Here is a 16,304-nt window from a genome sequence, read left to right as displayed (position 1 = left end):
ACAGAAAATGAAAGTATTGTAACAAATTATATGTAATTTTGTAATATAATTAATTAGTGAATAATTTATAATAAATTAACCTAAAATCATCCTCCAGATAAACATCAAGCGTTTCTACTATTTTTAGGAACCTTGGTCGTTGAGAAGCAGTCCAATTCCAACATAGTCTAACGATACCAGCCAACACGTCAGGACAAAATATCGGCAAGTTAAGTAAGTTTCCGTCAAGCACGTGTGCCATGACTTCATTGTTGCTCTTTTCTGAATAGGGTTGCGCTCCCAACGTCATCATTTCCCAAATCACAACTCCGTAACTCCAGACATCTGATTGACTGGTAAATATACCTTCACTAAGACTCTCGGGAGCCATCCACCGTATAGGCATTTCACCCTTATTTCCTTTACGATAATAATCACCATTATATATTTGTCGACTCATACCAAAATCGCCAATTTTCACTGTCATATCATTAGCCACCATACAATTTCGGGCTGCTAAATCACGATGAATAAATTTATTATATTCTAAGAATGCCATACCATCAGCTATTTGAGCAGCCATACGAATGATAGTATATCTGAAAAATAATCAAACAATCATAAGAATGTGTTAATAAATGTCTAAAGAAAAAAATTAATAGACAAATCTTTACCTGTTGGGTGGAGGTGGATCATCAGAATTCTTGCATTTTACCAATACACTTTTCAAATCGCCACGACCCATGAGTTCCATCACCAGTAGTGGTGGATGGGTCTTAGTCACCACACCAAGCAATCTCACTATATGATATGCTTCGCTGAACTTCTTCATTATAGCTGCTTCGTTTAAGAACTCTGCATGATATCTCAAGAAGTTTGTCTTGCTTACAGATTTTACAGCACATGGTATAGAATCAGGCATTAACAGGCCTTCGTGAACTGTGCCAAATGTCCCTCTACCAAGTATTTTTTGTATAATCACGTCCTCTCGAGGCAATTCAAATTCATCTTCAACATATATACCGACATAGCCAGGATTATTGGCTAAATTAAACATGGTATTACGTTCCAAAATCTTACGACTAAAGTGTGTGCGAATATAATATACTGTTAATAAAATTAATAAACAACCACAAATGAAAATTATGAAAATAAGGTTCCAACTATTAAATGAGTCTGGATATGGAAGATTAAACTCTTTCACAGTAGTGAATGGTCCAGGTCTGTACAAAGAAACAGCTTGGATTCTGTATTGATAAAGACCAGGGTGCAAGTTCTTGAAGACATATGATCGGCCATTGTTTTCGTACTCCTTCATGGTAATACACACAGAAACATAATTAAGCGCATCTAATCGCTTATATTCCAATTGGAAACTATGTAATATACTATTTATAAGAATTGGTGGCTCCCAAGATATAATAACAGTGTGATTATTCACAACTTTGTCCTGTACACTATTGCTATCAATAATATCTGCCTGCTTATTCTCCAAAGTGCGGAAAGATATTAGTGTCTCTTGACTACAAGAATTGATATAACTTAGGTTTAATTCTTGTTTAACCACCTCTCTACAAACTAATATGGATAGCAAATATTGACTGTAATGCTTAAGGTTAGTAAGATTAAGCGATGAAACATTTTCATCTAACTGTATCTGGAAATAAGACGAGCTGCCATCTTTATGCGTGACATTGTTCAATATATTACTGACTGACCACATTTCTGTACAGTTTTCATTTACAATATTTGGAAAAATGGTGTCGTCATTGTTTTGCATTGCCAAACATTTTGAATTAATAAATATATTAAGAATATTACTACTGCACGATTCAAATGTATATCTGTGATTGTTCAATGAAATTAAATCTAAGTCTATGCCATGTTCAAAAGTGTTGCATATATTGTTAACAGTATTCTTTTGTGGTTCACACTGTTTTTCACATGTATCATCAGATAGTGCAATAGATGACGAGATGGATTTGTGAGTTATGCCGTTACCATTGATCGTTTTGTTTCTACAGTAGCTACGTTCATCCAAAATGGCCTGGTCATCGGTCAAATGAATTCCCTTGATTATGTATTTGACTAATTTTCCGTGAGGGTGTGAAGGAGCTTTCCATGTGAGTTCTACTTCAGAACTAGACAATGGTTGAGCAGCAAAGAATTGGGGAGCAGATGGCTTTGATGGAAGTGTCTTACTACGAAATACACTACTCATACTGGTCTTAGAAGAAATCGTGTAAGTCTTTACGTAATAAATGTATTCCGTGTTTGGTTCTAAATTTGTAATGACATGGTAAATTTCAGTGTCATTGAAAACTTTTTTTGAACTTATATCATCAATTTTCCAACTAGAATCTTCGCAATCAGTTGTTTCGATAGTTTCATTCCATTTAGATGCTTCGATAAAATACACAAGAAACCTTTCCAAATGATCTGCTTCTACAGGTTTGTGCATTTGTAACACAATAGATTGTGGTTCAATTTTAACGGTTTCTACTTGTAAATAATAAACAGTGCATGCGAACTGATCGCCGTTAGATATAACTGACACTTCTATATCTGAGAATGCAGGCAGTGTAGACAAATTTCCAAATTTATATATTTCTGACATACATAGCTTTGGATTGTAATGAAAAGATACTGTGCCGTTCAATATTTTCACGGGGCGAGTCTCGTTTTCACTGTTGGTCCATAGTTTTTGTAAATTTTTATTGCCACGTATCACCAAAGCCATTTTATTAACAGTATTTTCACCACGTATTTCGTACAGACTTCGCAAAAAATTCAAAGAGCTCAGCGAATACGACCGTATGATTTTTAACTGATCTAAAATTACTTCTACTTTGCCAATATATTCTTCCAGTCGACGTTCTACTTCTTCACTTGTGCCGTACTTGACTTCGATTTCCAGAGACTTGATCGTTGTACAGTTGGTGTGTAAACGATATTCGTAGTTTTTCCTCAACATGTCATCGCTGATCTTGAAACTATTACAATTCCGCTGACAGTGTCCGTATCTCGTTTTCGTGCACAGGGTACAATTTTTTTTGTCGGCCGTCACCTCAAATCCGTACGGACACTCATCGCGACAAACACGTTCGAACGGGATGTAATATGTGTTCAAATCGTCCGGTGTCGATTCCTCTCTGCTCACCGGCAAACTGTAACACTCTTCTGCGGTCAAACACGACCTGATGTGACCATACCTAAACACAAAAATAAAAACAGGATCTATCAATAAGCTATTTATTTTTATTTTTTTTTTTAACACCGATTTCATGAACATCACTTACAGGCCGTGTGGACATTCTCTGATGCATTCGCCCTTGTGCATGTACGCAGTACACGCAAAACAATGCCTGGCAGAGTGCGGTTCGTCACAACCCCCAGCGCACAATGGATGGCAACCGTTCAATCTTCCGTACTGACACCGGACGGGATCGTGTGACCAGCACAGGTCTCCCGGGCAACCAATATTAGAGCATCCCTTGCATTTTATAGGTTCGTCGTTGCTAATCACGTTAATGTCGTTACTCACTCCGTTGGCGATTTGGCCCCAATCGATTGTTGTCGCATGACATAATTCTAAAAAAATTAACAAAAGATATTATTTAAAAAAAAAAAAAACACACAGATCCATTTCTAGATACAAAATCAATATTATGCAACACCACAGCCCAAATGTTTTAATGCGTTTTACCGCGGTAAACATAAATCAATTATCAATGTATAGATTTCAAATATCTTAAACACATATATGTAGGTACCTACATAAAAAAAATTAATGAAACATATATATTGCGGCTGAAACGGATAATGTCTGGGGCTGGCTAATATTAAGTTTTTAACTTTTATCCGAACAAATTAAAATAACTTATTGTACATAATTATAAATTGTATTGATCGATAATTATTTGACAGGCACTAAAAGTAAATATTTGATATACTAATATAAAAATAACATTACTTAGTAAAATTAATATTACATAAGACGTTCGTTACTAATTACTGAACTTTTATAACGTTTAAAATTACACATAACATCCCCAAAATTTCACATTTACATACTTAATTATTTACACAACCTTTGGAAAATATTTTAATTTTTTTAAACCTTAGGCTAATTCTGTCAACATTTATTGCCAGTCACAGCCAGCCCCGCAACAATGCCCCTTCAAACATTTAATTTCTATGGGCATCTTTTTAATTAGTAAAAGGTTTCGCAGGACAATCCATTGTAAAAAATGTAATGTCGATTACATAATTTTAAAAAGTCCCCTTTGCGACGCCCTAGGTACCAGACACCTAATAAAGAAACATGCACTGAATCATTAAAACTAACAAGATGAAACTTGGTAATCGAGTTATGTAGCCGTAAGCGTCATTTTCGTGCTCGGCGAAGTAAAGTTTTCTACAACAATTAATTATTAGACACTATATTGTACTCCACAGACAGTACTGGACAACTATCGCACTGTACGCAACCGCAAATATTTAAGGCCTGCCAGTCAAACAAACGTGGTTGTAATTGCGTTATTAATGAATTGTCGAAAATGTAATAATGTTTGCGATAAATGATAATTCCATAATAGACAGTGACAACGTCCAGAAACTCGGACATTAGATTACATCGTGCGAACCGTGTTAATATTAATTTTACACACAAAAATTTATCACCAAAAAATATATATTGTACGGGATTAATATTATCACACACGATAACGGTAACAACGACAAGTATATAATATCTGTATAATAAAATAATATTGTTTAATGAAAAATTTACGATTCTTCCCCCCTTCTAAAAAAAAAAAGTTTGGATGTAACCACGCGTAGATGCATAAAAAATATTTAAACAAACGCTAATTGTAAGTATAATATATTAAATTGTTAAATATTTTGTATTATGTAAAAATACCTATTACATAATATGCATTCCAATTTTAAAATAAAACATTAGTACCTATACCTAAATTTGACGGTTGGTTGCTCGTTTAGTTCAAAACCACAAACATACGTTATTCCTGATTTGTGTATTTTAATAAATATTTACATATATGTATAATGTACATATATTAACCAAGGTGAATGATTTAAGTTTGGAATTTTAACAATAGTAGATATACCAGTCAACCCGTGACGCACAAAAATGTATTTGTTATAATTTATAATATGCTTATATATAATATACAATTGCGAAAAAATCAATACCATATAATATACGCGTTTTTATTAAAAAAATAACCAGAATATATTAGGATTTATTCAAAAAGAATAAATAAATATAAAATGATTGAATAATAAGATAGTTTGGTAAAAAATGAATTTAAACAAAATATTTTGAATCTGGTAATCACTTGTCTACCTTTTACTTTTGAAAGTGATTTAAAGATGGGGTAGCCTGGGTAAATCAATGTTTCAGAATCCCCAAATACAAAATTTAAAATATGTATGATAATAATATTTTTATATAAATTTATAATTGCTTATCTGTTTTTAACACAATCTATTGAATACAAATTTATCTAATAACTATAATTTTAAGTGATAATCATCAATATATGGGTGTTGTAGTGTTTACTCATATTACCTATAATAATCTTTTCTTTATCTTCTTATCTGTTATACTATATGAAATTTAAGATTTTGACAATATACATTAGTACTTAAATTGCATTCATTATTTAATGTGGCAGTACAGTAAGAATTAAAATCTATTATTTTGTATTTACTAACTGTAAACCTGTATTAAATTTTACTAATTTTGTTAGTTTTTAGTTCAAATTGTATTTCGAAGCTTGCAAAATTTTAATACTAAAATATTTAACTCTCTTTTAACCAGTGCTAGTGTAGAATGATCGTTTTCGAAATTGAAAATAATTAAAAACTTTTAGAGGAATACCATGATCAAAGAGCATCTTTAAGGCTTAACTTTTATAAGCAGTAGAATATTATTTAGCAAAAATTTAACTACAAAAATTCAATGAATAATATTTCATTTAATAATCAGTTTACATAATTAAAGTAAAAAAAGTTAATATAATTTATTTCAAATATTTTTGTCGGTTTTGGTTTATTTGGATTATTGTTAAATGCTCAATAACTAATTATTTTTATGGTACCCTCTTTATAAATATGTTAATGACCCTTGACACGTTTTTATATTTAAGCTTTGTACCAATATACAATTTGTTGATTTTTCGTTTTAATAAATTAATTGTTTGTTTTCAGTTTAAAATGGTGAATCTTTTATTTGTTGAAAAATGTTTAAAGACCGTACAGTAGATAATAATAGAAAGTTTTAAAGACTTTTGATTGATGAAAAAACGACACATCGACTCTAAATGGACCGAAGTGTGGAAAAAACCCGTGTTTTAAGTTTGAACCACTTGTGGTTTCAGAATAAAAATAAAGTAAGATTACTTGTTGGATTTAGTCGGTACCTAAATATTTTTTTTTTAAGAAAAATAATATATAAATTAAAAAACAAATTAAAAGATTACACGAAATGTAAATACCTATTGGATTAAAATTAATTTATTAATAAAAACCCGTGTAACTACGCTCGTAAATAAAATCATCTTCTTTAGATTTTATATCCAGTAATTTTACTCTAATTATAGCCTAAAACCCAGAATGATTGAAATACAGAGAAGATTATTCTTTACTGTTCGTTCGGAGAGACTAAGAAGATATTATGTGAAATGAAATGAAAGACAATTTATTGCTTCGTTAACATAAGAATACATGTCATTATAATAAGTACAGATGTATTAATGATAAAGATACGGAAGCCATATTGTATATAATTTTATTTTTGGAGTCCACAAAGTTGATTTTAAAAAACTAATTGGTATTTGAGTATAATTTCCAACTTTTTAATAATAATTATATCAATTATACTGGCGATGACAATAATAGTCAAATGCAGATTCAAGTTTTATAAACTAATAAAGATTTTTTTTAATTGAGTTTTATCATCATTTAGTGTTAATACCTATAATTAATAATCCTTGAAAATTCATTATAAAATCGTATCAGTGTCAGGGATAATCCGGATTTAATTTCACAAACCGATAAGTCGAGATCATAGCATCAATATTCAATCACGAGAGGAGTCCTTCTAACCTATAATTTGAAGTGGATGAATGATAGAAATCAATTATGACAAATCACCTTCTAAGTGTTGCTCTCATAATATTATAAATAATGATATCCACATAATGGGGGAGTGCACGTTAAGAGTGTTCAACAATAGGCACCCTCAGCTCTTAGAAAAAATACTTCGAAATTCCCTAGTCAATTACGTATATTATCACCCATTCACCCACCAGAAATCAAAAATTATAAATAGTAGTTGGGTGACGGTGGGTTTTTTGATTACTTAATTAAAAAATAAAACAAAAATTGTAATAATATTTTGAATAATGACACACATTTGCGATCATTATAGCGCCCATGTGACAAGCGTGGCCAACGTGTATAATTTATACTTAGGAATTTACAATAGTGCAGTTTATCGTGGTTTATATCGGGTGATTCGTTTAACGTAAGACACTCATTATTTCAATAACTACTAGGATATCATAGACGAGATGTTTATTTAAAGTTTAGCCGAACACACTTAAGTGGTACAGGGATATCTCACAATAAATCAGTCTACTATTCCGCTCATAAAAACTCTATTACTTACAACGGATAAACTACTTTTCCAAAATTTGTTTTTTATGCATCAAAATATTCAAGATAATATTTTGCTTCGGAATATGAAATAAACAACGAATGTTATTATTCAAAACAGTAAGAATTTATAAAATTAAAACGATAGAAAATTTATGAAAAAATATCATTTTTTTCCAAAAATGTTGTTGTGTAACACAACTTCAGTTACCTAAGAAAAGAAAATATATTTTCAAAAACGTTTGTACATGATGTTTTAAACTCACTAGGGTTTTTCGAAATGATCACGGAACCCCGTGTGATGTTGGTCAAGCTGTACAGTCCGATCTCCCTGAGGTCGACGTTGTCGTGGATCATGAGCGCCAGCCCCGGAAAATGGGGACTGTGTGTCCCGCGGATCAACATCAGGTTCGGGAATAGCTTTCCGAGGTTGTACAGACCGGCCACGCGGTACACGACCAGGTACTGAGTGATCTCGCGTAACAGCGGAAAGCTGATGTCGAAGTCGGACGGTTTGGTGGCATCGAGCAGCACGATCTGCACGGAACCCTGGACGATGGTGCAGTTGTGCAACGCGGACAGGCGGTCTCCACTGTTGCGCACGTCTATGCTGCCGCACACCTTTTCCTCGACAGCCGCGGTCGCGACGGACAGCGACCACAGCCACACGAACGCGATCCACCACCCGTTCATGGACACTATTTTTTGAGCAAAGGTCGTTTGTACTTCATCGGTCAGTCAAAATGCGAGTGTAATATAATAAATAAAGAGCGTCGAGCACCACGGTTGTTGCGTCTTGCAGACCTTTATGTTTATGTCTGTCAGGTACACGTCAACGACGTTAGGACAACAGGAATACGATCAACTAATAGTGTGCCCACCCGAGTAACTACTGATGGGTAGGAATATAATATTATTAGGATATTATTAGGAGGTACTGTGTTATTTCTCTTACGGGACGCAACGACGAAAACGAACCGATTCGACCGAATGCGTGCAAGTAAAATCGTAAAAAATATTCTAATGCGACGACGACAACAATAACAACAACAACAACAACAACAATAATAATGTTATTATTTTTTCTGTGTGAACTACCGCGCGGCCGGATCACACGTCACATGGCACGCATGCAGCGGCTGCGGCACGGATCATCGCGAACCGAGGAGAACGCGTGGCGCTGCACTCCTCCGACGACACTCGACTGCGACGTTTGCTACTGCTGTGGCGGCGCAGCCAGCAGTGGCGATGACGACGTTCGTTGTGACGAAAGCGACGGCGGCGGCGGCGTACATCTTGTTGCGCGACGCGTCACGGGGGGAAATCGTAGCGCCCGCACGCGATTCTCCAGCGGCGGCGGCGGCAGTGGGCGGCGCCGCCCGAAAAATATAAACGCTGAACCGACCGGACCACTTGGTGGGGTGGTTGGTTGAGTAATGGTTTGACGGCAGAGGAGGGGGTTGTCGTCGGAAACAGAAAAAACGTAATGCTCTCGCGACGACGATCGGTATGGATGTTATTCGAAAAATACGTTTTATTAAAATTTTCGAACACCGCGACCGAGGCCTAACGATTTTCTGTCGACTTGTTCGCCGACTAAAAGTTCCGGAATCACGATCACTCGGATTATATTGATGATTTCATAGCTTCGTCCGACGATGGCAGCGGCGGTGGTGTGCGGAGAGAAGGTGACATTTTACTCGTCCTGCGGAAAATAAACAATATTAGTCGATTACAAAATATCATGGAAAGTTTTCCAATCGTTTCCAGGACGTCGATAACGCGTATGCAGAAAAATAATATGCGCTCGATAAAATTCATAGGGTTGTTGATTCATGAATAATATTAATTTACTTAATAGCAAATGTAACGATGAACGTGAAGTAAAAACGGACACGTGTTCGACAAATCGTGGGGTGAGTGTATGCGCGCGCGTCAGGGGGGGGGGAAGGGTTATTACGTATTGATGCGGGAGGGGTTGATTTTCTGCAGATCCCCGGGAACACAGCTCGAAAATACGTCGAGACTCGTCATTCGTAGGGTGACTATAAAACGAGAAATATTATTCTAATGAACTCAAAACTGCTAATTTAATAATTGGTAATCAGGTAATACTGCGTTTACGATTTTACGCATAAATTCTATCTCAGTTACGATACAATAACGCTTATACGGGTTAACTATTATCATATTTTGTACCGATATTTGTCATAATAGGGCTCAATCTGAATTTAATAGTCGACCAAGTCCCAGCAAAATATTAAACGAACCCTTATAATTATAAAAAATAACTTATATTTGGCGTTTGCTAATGTTAGCCTAATAATTCATACCGGCAATTCAGTTCAATAATTCATACAATAATTACAAAAACCCTGCTCAAAGTATAAAATTAAAAAAGGGGGAAAAGGACGCTCTGTTGTATAGTTGTAGGTAACAATAACTATACCTCATCATTGACCAAGTAGATGTATTTGTTAAATTTTAATTCAATGATAAATCTTTGTATACCAAAAATTATTCTAAACGAAAACGATCTGTCAGCCTTATTGTTTTACATTACTAATAACTAGTAACTAGTACTATATTTCATGATATGTATTTTGATTTAGCTATTAATATTACATTATTACAGTAAGTTGAATAAATGTTTGATGATAACATTGCATTTACTATATTATTAATATTTAATTATTACAATAGTATATAATACTAATATCATAACTTGTTATTAATTTTTAACTCAATACGGCCTCACCGTAGAAGTTGTAGAACAGAGTTATAGATGTATGTTATACATTTAAAAAAAAACAATAGGCAATTAATCTAAATGTTTTGAAAATGTTATTGTAAACATAATGTATTAGAATAAATTATATAATATACTTATATACGTAAACGTTGCAAGTCCCCCACGAAAACTATTTTTTAATTATTTTAAAACAAAACTAATGAGGAAGCTCGTATTAAATTTTAAACTATTCTTAGAAAAAATATTATCAACATTTATAAAAAAAAATTAAAAATTTCAAGCTTCTATAAAATATAGCATAGTAAAATCATACTTAATATTATTTAGTACATAAAATGCTAATATAAACATTTAGAGAAAACTTCAAGTAATTAAAATACCTATTTTGTTTTTGAATTACAACAAAATAAGAATTTTATCAAAAATTGGTTTTGAATGAAAATTTCCGTTTTTCCTATTTTTTGTTTTTTCTAATTATTAGAAAATTACTAGAAATATTTTACTCTTAACACCTAAAAATACCAACTAGTTTCTTTTTTCTATCATAAAAGATACTTGTGTTAAAAATCTTAATATTTTGACTGATCCAAAAAGTGATGACTGACGATACACACACCCTTAAACAAAACTCACAGCGTTGCAAAATATATCGTTCCGCTTAGAATTTAAAACATTAGTTGTGATTAAAAAATTAATGACGCCGAGGACTAAAACTTTTTATTATGGTTTAAATTTTACTGAAAGTTTCAAGTAATTTAAACAATATTTTAAGAAACAAATATCTAGAAAAGAGAAATCGCCTATATTTTCGAACATCACAGCATTATATTATAAAGTCGTTCCACGGAAACAATTGAAATAATACAACATCACGTACAACGACACACACACCATTTAAGTGGCCTCCGGGACATCACAGATTTACATAATTTTCGAATAAAAATGATTAGAAACGATCCAAACCGTATGGGACATAATATCATACTACCCAGTGGACAGTACCCGTATATTAAATGAGCGCGTGTGCGTGCGTGTACAAGACACTAAATACGTCTAACAACAGAATTTTATATAGTTTTCGAAACGTCATAGCCACGATAAGGATAACACCACACATGTAATATATTATCTGGAAAACGATAATATTTTAAGCTGCGCAATTACTAATCAATTGACACACCATATCGTTTCTTTGCATGACCAGTAAATAAAAATGCAATTCACACAAAATATGTAATCATATTCGTAAACATAAGTACTGTGACAAAATTATCGGAAAAGGGTAACAAGAAAATAATATACCTAACCATTAAATAATACAGTAGTATGAAAAACAGTGTATAAGCTTAAATAGGTACTACTCGGTTCCTCGGTTGGAAACGTTCATGTATTTGTATATTTACAATGATGAATGTATTATTATCCAAGTTAGATTTTTCAATTTTTACAAATATCTATAACAGAGTACTTATGTTTTAAAATAGATATAGGAACATCCCGCAAAAATGTTGTTTAACTATCCATTTTTTTATTTTTGTTTTAAAATTAAATTTAAAAAAAAATCACCAGGTATGATAAAAAAAAAAAGAGAGAATAATTAATAAAAATGAGCACATAAACTTAGTTACATAATTGAATGAATTACTTCGTATCATCGTATAACAACATGAAGTATCGAGTACCTAGTATTGTTAAATAATAAATAGTTTAATTACTAATAATAGTACAAACTATAATGTAACGTATTATGTATGAATTATGGCAAGTAAAGAGTGTGTACAGTGTTTTTTTGACACGTCTTTGCCGCCGTTAAACGTATTACTGCAAAACGCTGATTCATTCACAAACACAATCGACCGTGATCAGTGCACAGAATTGTGAGTGGTTGTGTGACACGCCACAACCGCAATATCAGCATAAATATTATATCATCACAATAATAAAGAGGATATTAAAACGCCCGCCAAGATTTGAAGAATACCGTCAAAACAACTCGATTTGACAACAATAAGTAAAATTGTACGTCCGGTTTCGTTTACAATGCGGATAAACTAAAATATAATACCGGGTCACGTGTGTAAAGCGACTACATATTTTATTGTAAACATTAAAATCCTTATATCCCTGTCACTGTATTTATATCAATATGCTTTCGCACTGTAGAATGTATAATGTCTACATTTTCACACGAAGAATCGATGGTTTCTATGTACAACTTGTCTTTGTATTGAATTCATCATAGTGCTCCTTTGTCCGATTTATTTGATAAAAATAAAATTTAAGCACATGTAAATATTCTAGTATTCAAATAATATTTTATTTTTATTTTTGTTATACATTTTTTTTCCTTTATTGAAAAATAATATAACGAATTCGTGCTAAAAACTGTTCAGTTTTTGCACTTCATACAAACTTATTTTCTTTTTCAAAAGATCGATCAACTTCTAAATGATTGCATTATGAATATATTTTATAATTAAAAATAAAGTAATTTTTTTCACCTTAACAGAATTAATTTTGCATTGTATATATAATTTATATTGTACAGATTTTTTCAAGAAACCAATAAGGGAGAAACTAAAAGGATAGAATGGGAAATACGAATTAAATTATTTTTTCGTTTTTTCATTTATCAAAAATAAATACAAATTTAAGAATAAATTATGTTGAAAAATAAAAAAAGGCAAGATGTTTCTGAAAACTAATTTACTCACACAAAACCTTTTTTAAATATTACGTGTAATAGTTTCACCAAGTATTCTAAAATTCTAGAAAGAGAAACCACGCTTTCAAAATTTTATATAATGCGTAAACATAATTTTGAAAGCTTTCAAAATCATATTTACGCATTATGATTGAAATTAAATACAAGTTATTGTGAACATAATAAAAACTTAAATCAACGTTATCTCAGAAACTTTTTTATAATATTCAGGTTTTCAAGAGTTATGAACTGTTAAAAAATTAAATGATTAGTAGCTTTCTTGAAAATTGTTTACATTAAAAAATAATAAGCTGCAGTAAATCAACAATAACAATGTCATCAATAATAATCATTTTTATAATCGCAAGTCAACCGTGATCTCACGGAAATGCGGAAAGCAGCCGTGCTTTCATTAAGTTTTGACAGCATATACCATATACTATGTAAGTATTGTAAGTGTGTATATAATATATAACGTTATTTTCACCCTTTTTAATTAGATTGCGTTAACGTTTTGCCATGGTACTGTTTAGCGTAGATTAACAAATCATGAATAACAACTATAATTATTGTAATCTTAGATGTAATGACAATACACGTAATATAACGTCATATACTATCTCGAATCAAAAATAGGTATTTTCTTTATATTTTTATTCCAACGTCAATTACCAGAAACCCGCGGGTCACTATCGTAATTATTGGCAAATCGACGAAATTTTAATTTTATCGCAATGTCATTTATAAAGCTTATTAGAGTTTTACACACATTATATCACCCACAGAAACCGGAAATAAGCATACATACCTTACATTGAGAATTACCTATGAAATAAATACACGAGATCAGAAAACTTCGCCGGCGTTATATAGGCAATAATGTCTTATGGTGTATCTTGCAAAAGCAAATTATTTGATTTATAAATAATATTTCTACATTAGTTCTGTATAATATACAAAAAATGAATTGTACATGATTATGTTTTCCAAACACGAAGTCTTTATCAACAACAATCACGAAGCCTCAGGCAAAGTTCCTGCCCTCGCACGCCCCTTTTCACCAACATTGAATTTCGCTTTTATGTAATTTATAATATAATAATGGGTTGACTGCCCTGAATAAAAAATGTAGTGAGATATTTAAATTTTAAACTGAAAAAAGTTTTATTAAAAAACATTCAAATTACGTAAATTTAAATAATGTATTTTAATCTCAAATGATACGAAGAAATGGCAAAAACACGTTATGCTTTGCATTAACGAGGTGTGAACCAAATTATAAATGTAAGTACAATATCTATAACTTTTACATCCCAAAACTTACATGATTGTTAAACAAATTAACAAACATCAACAATTATAGTGATATAAACTGTGTTAATATATACTTACACAGAAAAAGGTTTAGTTTTAAATTTTATATTGTCATCTTGATATTATACAATTATAACCCAAATCATTTATTTAATTTACACTAACAGCTATTTACAATAAATACAACGAATCTCGAAATAGGCATTTTGTATTACATTATTTAAATAGTACCTAGACACTAAAATCGTATTTTCTGTTTCAAAATACTCCACAAGCTATTAATATACAACTAATTGAATGGTAAGTTTCTGTAGAAAGAAAATCTGCAAAGAAAACTTAAATTTATTTAGTTTCCTTGTATAATAAACACACCTATCAAAAATGTAATACAATGGCATAAAAAAAACTACTTTTGGTGTGTATAAATAAAATTGAGGCAGTAATAGCAATTATTTTAAGTACTTAACTTCATAGCACCCTAAATAAAAAAAAATAAACATAATTTTCGATAGAACAGATTATACTTCATAAATATTAAATTTAACGATAGACGGGGAACTTAATTAATATAATATCATACATTCATACGCAATATTAACAAATATTTAATATAAAACAAACGATATTTAAAAAAATTAGCAATTTAATTAAGCGGCAAAAATTAAATAAATGGATTTTTATTTTAGTTACGCCTACAAACAGTAGCCAACGTTGATTAAAAATAAAAAATACATTAATTTGTCATAGCACCGTTTAATAATCAACTAAAAGTTGAAATTTAGACTTTGAAACTATAATTTTTTTTTTTTTTTTTAATAAATGCACCAAACAAACGGTTAACACTTATTCATACAGAACAAAAACATAATACTATCAAGTATAGAATCAAATGTGGTTTAGTATTTAACGATATTAATGCAGGTTCACTGTTATCGGAACGCCGAGATGTGTAGATAAAACATTAAATACGTGGTGATTAACGTTATTAATATGCTAATTACGACACCGAATCGTACAAAAAATTGACATTATAACATTATACAAACACAATTCAGATACGCACGAAGTCTTAATCAAACTAAAATTCTTAGTATATTATGAATTTGAAATTTCAACAACATATGCCTAAATAACAAAAATTGAATTTAAGAAATAATATATAACAAGTTTATTTCTGTCTCATCATCGACCACAACCGTTTATCCTGTAGTAACGACGCCAATATTGAAACAAAACACAGATGTTCGTTAAACCTACCAGGCTACAAATACCCCCTACCCCACCAACCACACCTGGAACGTATTGAAAATTCATCCGCACATCACAAATATCACGTCTGACTACCTCATAAATAGAATTGGATTGATACTAATCCTGTGCATAAACTTTCAGAGCTTATCCGATTAATGGTGCACTGAGGCAGCTCGTACGTAAAATTTACGTTATTATTTACGCCACCGTTGAATTTCTATTATTTAAAATTCACAATATTAATTAACATAATAAAATGAATTCATGATTTTCTAAATATGTAAAAATGGATATAATTTTATCTCATCCTGTATAAGATAACGAACATATATTTCCTTGTTACTACCTCCAAGGGTATCTATAAAGCATTATAAATTATGCTTTTACTAAAAATAATAAATTATAAATGAAAAAATAAAGACAATTCTCAACGGCATGCTGTAGTTTTATCTTACATTTAGCTACACTTATAAGCTCCACCCTGTATTTTTTATAGAGTAAATGTTTTTTTTTTTTATGATAGTATAAATACTTGAGCAAACAGAACTTGTTTACTTTGTTTCAAATGTATTTCGTGACGTCTTTATAGCCTATATACTTTACATAGTGTGTACACTA

At 31.5% G+C, this 16,304-nt stretch overlaps 1 protein-coding gene across 3 annotated transcripts in view; it reads right to left on the bottom strand.

The window, feature by feature from the left end:
• The window catches only part of LOC112602369 (insulin-like peptide receptor), a 47,887-nt gene that overhangs the window by 602 nt on the left and 30,981 nt on the right, over positions 1–16,304 (bottom strand). For all 3 annotated transcript variants that reach the window (XM_025350407.1, XM_025350406.1, XM_025350405.1), the window contains 4 exons: positions 7,932–9,370; positions 3,279–3,570; positions 654–3,191; positions 81–578 (listed from right to left, as the gene is read on the bottom strand). In XM_025350407.1, coding sequence (XP_025206192.1) covers positions 81–578; positions 654–3,191; positions 3,279–3,570; positions 7,932–8,358 — 3,755 coding nt within the window. In that variant the 5' untranslated portion in view covers positions 8,359–9,370. The remainder of the gene's footprint in view (positions 1–80; positions 579–653; positions 3,192–3,278; positions 3,571–7,931; positions 9,371–16,304) is intronic.

Source organism: Melanaphis sacchari, unplaced genomic scaffold (genome assembly GCF_002803265.2).
Source record: "Melanaphis sacchari strain LSU unplaced genomic scaffold, SCAv2.0 Contig86_pilon_pilon, whole genome shotgun sequence".
Classification (NCBI taxonomy): domain Eukaryota; kingdom Metazoa; phylum Arthropoda; class Insecta; order Hemiptera; family Aphididae; genus Melanaphis; species Melanaphis sacchari.
This window is presented reverse-complemented; position numbering and strand designations above follow the sequence as displayed.